Raw genomic sequence first — 7,372 nt, 5'->3', positions numbered from 1 at the left:
AAAAAAAAAAAAGTAAATCTGAGGAGATTAAAAAAAAAAAATCTGAGGGGATAAAAAAAAAAAATTCTAAATCTGAGGGGCTGAAAAGGATCAAAATCCGAGTGGGATCCAAAAAAATCAAAATCCCAGGGGTTCAAAAGATGAAAATCCGAGGGAATCAAAAGAAATTCCAGAGCCCTGCGTGGCTCGGAGGGTTCCTCCGGGATAATCCCGGGTGGAAAATCCCCTTTCCTGTTCCAGCTCCCCGCAGGAATTCCCCGCAGCCTCTCAAGGGTTAAGGCGGCCTCGCTCTGCCCCTGCCGGGCGGAAATCGGCCAAGTTCAAATTCCCGCAGCAATTCCAGCCGGGAATGAGCCGGGAAGAGCCGCGGGGATGGCGCGGACCTGCCGCGATTCCCACTTTTATTATTACGGCGTCAAATTCGCGCTCTCCGCCTACGCCACGCTCTTCTCGGTACGTTCTTTTCCCGTTTTTCCCCCATTTTCCCCCATTTCCTCCCTGTGTTTTCCTGCTTTTCCCGTGTTTTCCCACCTTTTCCCGGTGTTTCCCCACCCCCGCGGGGCGGATTTGGATTTTCCGGCCCCTTTCGTGTCCCAATTTTCCCTTCCCAAAGCCCCAAATCCTTGAGGAAAACCCGCGGAGTCTCCAAGCCCCGGGCCCGCCTCCAAACTGGGCGATTTTGGGGCGATTTTGGGGCAATTTTGGGCTCCAAACTGGGCGATTTTGGGGCATTTTGGGCTCCAAACTGGGCAATTTTGGGGCATTTTGGGCTCCAAACTGGGCGATTTTGGGGCGAACCCGCGGTTTTTGGGGGTGTTTTCCAAGCTCACCCCCTCTCTGTGATTCCTTTGTGGCAGCGAGTCCCGTTTGGAGCAGGAAAAAAACCGCAGAAATTCCACTTTTTTTTTCACCCCCTGCGGACATCGAGGGGGTTTGAGCCGCGTTTTTGGGGGAGAAATTCTAAATAAAGTGAATTTCAGGAGGCTTTGAACCCCTGAACTCTGCTCGGGGCGGGATTTCTGGCAGGTGCCAACACCTGCGGGAGAGGGGAGGGGAAAACCAGGAATTCCGCCCACTCTGGGGTCTCTTTTTGGGGCTGGTTTTGCAGAATTCTGACTTTATTTCCAAATATTTCCTCCCTAGGGTTAAATAACCCCGGGGTGGGGTTGATTTTCCAGGTGTGAGCACAGAAATTCCTCCGCAGGTGCCCGGAAATGATTTTAATTTCTGTTTTTATTTCTTTTTGAGCCGTGAACGAGCTCGGCCCAACCCTTGTGCCTGGGGGCTTGCGCCAAAAATCGCCAAAAATCGATTTTTTTTGGGAATATCTCCCGAATTTCCCAGGCTCTGTGGGGTGGGAAAGCTCTCAGGGGCCAGACCTCTGGAACATTCCCAGAAACCCCCAAAATTCCGGATTTCTCCCACATTTCTGGCTCAGGTTGGAGTTTGGGGTGCGATTCGGTCAATATTCCAAAAAAATTGGGGGAAATCCCAAGATTTGGGTTCCCAAGGAGCTGACCCTGCTCAATTTGGGGTTTCCCAGAGATTTTTGGGGTGTTGAAGGACCAGCAAGATTTTCCCCCCAGTTCCATTTTGGGAATTGTGGATGAACCCTGGGACAATTCCCAGATTTTGGGGGAATTCTGGGAGAGCTCCATGGGGAATCCACTGACAAGAGGCTTGGATTGATCCAAAAAACGGGAAAACAACCCCAAAAAACCCCATTTTTTGGAGCTCCAAGCCCTCCTGCCTCCATCCCTGGGATGCTCCCAGCCGGGAATTCTGCTCCAGGGAATCCACGGGAATTCTGCGGCTCCTGGGAGCCTTTCAGCCTGACCTAATTCCGGCCTCATTTACATAATCGCAACCCAATTAATTCCGAGAACCCTCCAAGCCTCGTTAACCCTGTTGATGTGTCTGGGATGTTTTTCCCAATACCCTAAAAATCCCCCAAAATCCTGAAACCTCCGAAAATCCTGAAAATCCTGAGTAGCTGGAAAACTCAAAAAATTCCTTCAAATCCCAAAAATCCTGAAAACCCCAGAATCCTTCAAATCCCACCAATCCTGTTGCAGATCCTGGGACTGCTGATCCTGGGACATCTCCCACTTTCCCCTCTCCCTCAAAGACTTTTTCCCACCCCAAATCCCAAAACCGAAAATCCCCCAAAACCCTAAAAATCCCGAAAATCCCACTGCAGATCCTGGGGCTGCTGATCCTGGGTGTGAAGATACTTGGACATCTCCCACTTTCCCCTCTCCCTCAAAGACTTTTTTCCCACCTCAAATCCCAAAACCGAAAATCCCCCAAAACACTAAAAATCCCGAAAATCCCCCAAAACACTAAAAATCGCAAAAATCCCGCTGCAGATCCTGGGGCTGCTGATTCTGGGTGTGAGGATCCTTGGACATCTCCCACTTTCCCCTCTCCCTTAAATCCCAAAACCGAAAATCCCCCAAAACACTAAAAATCGCAAAAATCCCACTGCTGATCCTGGGTGTGAGGATCCTTGGACATCTCCCACTTTCCCCTCTCCCTCAAAGACTTTTTCCTACCCCAAATCCTGAAAACCCGCAAAACCAAAAATCCTCCAAAACCCCAAAAATCCCACTGCAGATGCTGGGGCTGGGGATCCTGAGCATGGGGACCCTTGGACACCTCCCACTTTCCCCTCTACCTCAAATCCCAAAACCGAAAATCCCCCAAAACACTAAAAATCCCGAAAATCCCGCTGCAGATGCTGGGGCTGCTGATTCTGGGTGTGAGGATCCTGGGACATCTCCCACTTTCCCCTCTCCCTCAAAGACTTTTTTCCCACCCCAAATCCCAAAACCGAAAATACCCCAAAACATTAAAAATCCCGAAAATCCCACTGCAGATCCTGGGGCTGGGAATCCTGAGCATGGGGACCCTTGGACACCTCCCACTTTCCCCTCTCCCTCAAATCCCAAAACCGAAAATCCCCCAAAACACTAAAAATCCCGAAAATCCCGCTGCAGATGCTGGGGCTGCTGATCCTGGGCGTGGGGATCTACGCCGAGGCGGAGCGGCAGCGCCACAGGACCCTGGAAGGGATTTTCCTGGCTCCGGCCGTGCTGCTGCTCCTGCTGGGAATCACCGTGTTCCTCGTGTCCTTCGTGGGAATGCTCGGCAGCCTCCGCGACAACCGCACCCTGCTCCGGGCGGTGAGGGTCGGCCCGGGCTGGGATCCACGGGAGGGAACTCCGTGGATCCAGAGTCACCTCCATGGTTTGGGGATCCCCGGGAGGGAATTCTGTGGATCCAGAGTAACCTCCGTGGTTTGGGGATCCCCGGGAGGGAATTCCGTGGATCCAGAGTCACCTCCATGGTTTGGGGATTCCAGGGAGGGAATTCTGTGGATCCAGAGTAACCTCTGTGGTTTGGGGATTCCAGGGAGGGAATTCTGTGGATCCAGAGTAACCTCTGTGGTTTGGGGATTCCAGGGAGGGAATTCTGTGGATCCAGAGTCACCTCCATGGTTTGGGGATTCCAGGGAGGGAATTCTGTGGATCCAGAGTAACCTCTGTGGTTTGGGGATTCCAGGGAGGGAATTCTGTGGATCTGGGGTAACCTCCGTGGTTTGGGGATCCCCGGGAGGGAACTCCGTGGATCCAAAGTCACCTCCATGGTTTGGGGATTCCAAGGAGGGAATTGCATGGATCTGGAGTCTGGGAGGTCTCAAGGATGGAATTCCATGGATGTGAAGTCACCTCCATGGTTTGGGGCTCCCCGGGAGGGAATTCCGTGGATCCAGAGTCACTTCCATGGTTTGGGGATTCCAGGGAGGGAATTCCATGGATCCAGAGTCACCTCTGTGGTTTGGAAATGACAGGGAGGGAATTCCATGGATCCAGAGTCACCTCCATGGTTTGGGGATTCCAGGAGCAAATTCCATGGATCCAGGGTCTGGGAGGTGTCAAGGACGGAATTCCATGGATGTGAAGTCACCTCCATGGTTTGGGGATCCCTGGGAGGGAATTCTGTGGATCCAGAGTCACCTCCATGGTTTGGGGATTCCAGGGAGGGAATTCTGTGGATCTGGGGTAACCTCCGTGGTTTGGGGATCCCCAGGAGGGAATTGCATGGATCTGGAGTCTGGGAGGTCTCAAGGGTGAAATTCCATGGATGTGAAGTCACCTCTGTGGTTTGGGGATCCCTGGGAGGGAATTCCGTGGATCCAGAGTAACCTCTGTGGTTTGGGGATTCCAGGAGCGAATACCATGGATCCGGGGTCTGGGAGGTCTCAAGGACGGAATTTCATGGATGTGAAGTCACCTCCATGGTTTGGGGATTCCAGGGAGGGAATTCCATGGATCCAGAGTCACCTCCATGGTTTGGGGATCCCTGGGAGGGAATTCCGTGGATCCAGAGTCACCTCTGTGGTTTGGAAATGACAGGGAGGGAATTGCATGGATCCAGAGTCACCTCCATGGTTTGGGGATTCCAGGGAGGGAATTCCGTGGATCCAAAGTCACTTCCATGGTTTGGGGATTCCAGGAGCAAATTCCATGGATCCAGGGTCTGGGAGGTTTCAAGGACGGAATTCCATGGATGTGAAGTCACCTCCATGGTTTGGGGCTCCCCGGGAGGGAATTCCATGGATCCAGAGTCACCTCCATGGTTTGGGGCTCCCCGGGAGGGAATTCCGTGAATCCAGAGTCACTTCCATGTTTTGGGGATTCCAGGAGCAAATTCCATGGATCCAGGGTCTGGGAGGTCTCAAGGACGGAATTTCATGGATGTGAAGTCACCTCCATGGTTTGGGGATTCCAGGGAGGGAATTCCATGGATCCAGAGTCACCTCCGTGGTTTGGGGATCCCCAGGAGGGAATTGCATGGATCTGGAGTCTGGGAGGTCTCAAGGATGGAATTCCATGGATGTGAAGTCACCTCTGTGGTTTGGGGATTCCAGGTGCGAATTCCGTGGATCTGGGGTCATCTCCATGGTTTGTGGATCAGGGGGAGGGAATTCCATGGATGTGGGGTCGCCTCTGTGGTTTGGGGATTCCAGGAAGGGAATTCCATGGATCCCGAGTCTGGGAGGTCTCAAGGAGGGAATTCAGTGGATCTGGGGTTATCTCCACAGTTTGGGGATTCCAGGGAGCGAATTCCATGGATTCAGAGTCAAAACCACCTCTGGGAGGTCTCAAGGAGGGAATTCCATGAATTCAGAGTAACCTCAATGGTTTAGGGGATCCCAGGGAGGGAATTCCATGAATTCAGAGTAACCTCCATGGTTTAGGGGATCCCAGGGAAAAGCGAATTCCCAAAGAAAAGCGAATTCCCGAGGAAAGCGCCTCCCCCGGCTGCCCAGCCCGGGTTTTTGGGAGTCGGGAGGTGAAAAGCTGGGAATTGCTGAGGACAGGAAGGAGCAGGGAAAGGAGCACAGCAATCAGAGCTTTGTCCTTTCCAGGATTAATCCCGGGAACAAAAGCAATCAGGGAAAGAGGCACTGGAGGAGCTCTTGGAGCTGAGCTGGGCCTGGCAGCTGCAGCTTTTGGGGTTTTTATGGAAAAAAACTCGGAAATTGTGTTTAAAAGGATCAGATTTGTGTTTTAAATTATCTGGGATTGTCTTTAAAAGGATCTGGGTTTGCCTTTAAAAGGATTTGGGATTGTGTTTTAAAGGATCTGGGACTGCACTTAAAATGATCCAGATTTGGATTTAAAAAGACCTGAGATTCTGTTTAAAAGGATCCAGGATTTGTGTTTTAAAGGATTTGGGGTTGTCTTTAAAAGGATTCAGATTTGGGTTTATAGGAATCTGGGATTTGTGTTTAAAAGGATCTGAATTTGGATTTAAATGGATCCAGATTTGGATGTAAAAGGATTCACATCCATTTTTAAAAGGATGTTTATTTGTGTCCAAAAGGATCTGGGATTGCGTTTAAACCTGGATTTGTGTTTGCAAGGATTCAGGATTTGTGTTTAACAGGATCTGGAATCACATTTTAAAAGATCTCGAATTTCTGTTCAAAAGGATCTGGGATTGTCTTTAAAAGGATTTGGGATTTGTGTTTGAAAGGATCCAGATTTGCATTTAAAAGGATCTGGGATCTTGTTTTAAAGGATCCAGGGTTGTGTTTAAACCCGAATTTGTTTTTATAAGGATCTGGGGTTTGTGTTTAAACCTGGATTTGTGTTTAAAAGGATTGGTAATCTTGTTTATAAGGATCTGAGATTCGTGTTTCAACCCTGATTTGTGTTTATAAGGATTTGTGATTCGTGATTAAACCTGCGTTTCTATTTTAAAGGATTAAGGATTTTGTTTATAAGGCTCTGGGATTCGTGTTTAAACCTGGATTTATATTTTTTAAAGGATCTGAGATTCGTGTTTCAGCCCAGATTTGTGTTTATAAGGATTTGTGATTCGTGATTAAACCTGCATTTCTGTTTTAAAGGGTTAGGAATTTTGTTTATAACGCTCTGTGATTTGTGTTTTTTTAAAGGATCCAGGGTTGTGTTTAAGCCTGGACTTAAGTTTTTTAAAGGATCTGAGATTGATGTTTAAACCCAGATTTGTGTTTATAAGGATCTAGGATTTGTGTTTAACCTGGATTTATATTTATAAAGGTCTGGGATTCATGTTCCAAAGGCTCTGGGATTCATGTTTAAACCTGGATTTGTATTTATAATGCTCTGGGATTCGTGTTCTGAAGGATCCGGGCTCGTTTCTCCCCGGAGCCGTGGGATTCCCTCTGGAATTCTTGTTCCTGGATGATTTGTGGCTGCTCTGTGCCCGCTCGGGGCTGCTGGAGGCTCCATCCATCTCCCGCCCCCGCAGCGGCTCCGTTCCCATTTTTCCACAGGGAACAGGCGGTTCCCGACATCCCAAATCCTCGGGATTGATGTTCTGGAAACTCCAACCCCGTGGGATTCGTGCTCCGGAGGGGCAGGAATTAAATGGCACAAATTTTGGGTTGGAATAACCAGGTTTGGGGATAATTAATGAGGAACAAAACTTTGGAGATCATTAAGGGAGGGATTTATCGATCCTTAAGGTTTCTGTGGGAATTAGCGTCGTTCCTTGGGAATTTGGATTGATGAGCTCATTAACGGCCGCGTTAATTGAATCAGAATTGAGCAGCTCTTCCTGACTCAGCATCCAGAGCCGGAGAAAGATTTCCTCGGCAAGTTTCTCTATGAAATCTGGAATTTGCTTGGAGCTTTGTGCCGGGAGAGACCCTCGGGCTCCTTCCCGATCCCTTCCTGGTCCTTTCCAATCCCTTCCCAATCCTTTCCAATCCCTCCTCAATCCCTTCCCGCTCCCTTCCCACTCCCTTCCTGATCCTTCCTGATCCTTTTCAATCCTTTCCCAATCCCTTCTCAATCCCTTCCTGATCCTTTCCTGC

General features: G+C 49.6%; 1 protein-coding gene across 1 annotated transcript; it reads left to right on the top strand.

Moving 5' to 3' along the window:
- Positions 1-293: 293 nt before the first annotated feature.
- On the top strand, positions 294-5,633 carry LOC130266965 (tetraspanin-15-like). Its single transcript, XM_056516220.1, has 3 exons — positions 294-453; positions 3,000-3,185; positions 5,435-5,633. The coding sequence occupies exons 1-3, from the start codon at positions 373-375 to the stop codon at positions 5,438-5,440; spliced, it is 273 nt and encodes a 90-aa protein (XP_056372195.1). The 5' UTR covers positions 294-372; the 3' UTR covers positions 5,441-5,633.
- Positions 5,634-7,372: the final 1,739 nt, after the last annotated feature.

Source organism: Oenanthe melanoleuca, unplaced genomic scaffold, assembly GCF_029582105.1.
Source record: "Oenanthe melanoleuca isolate GR-GAL-2019-014 unplaced genomic scaffold, OMel1.0 S390, whole genome shotgun sequence".
In the NCBI taxonomy this organism is placed as follows: Eukaryota; Metazoa; Chordata; class Aves; order Passeriformes; family Muscicapidae; genus Oenanthe; species Oenanthe melanoleuca.
The sequence above is the reverse complement of the archived record's forward strand: the minus strand, read 5'-3'. Positions and strand labels throughout refer to the sequence as shown.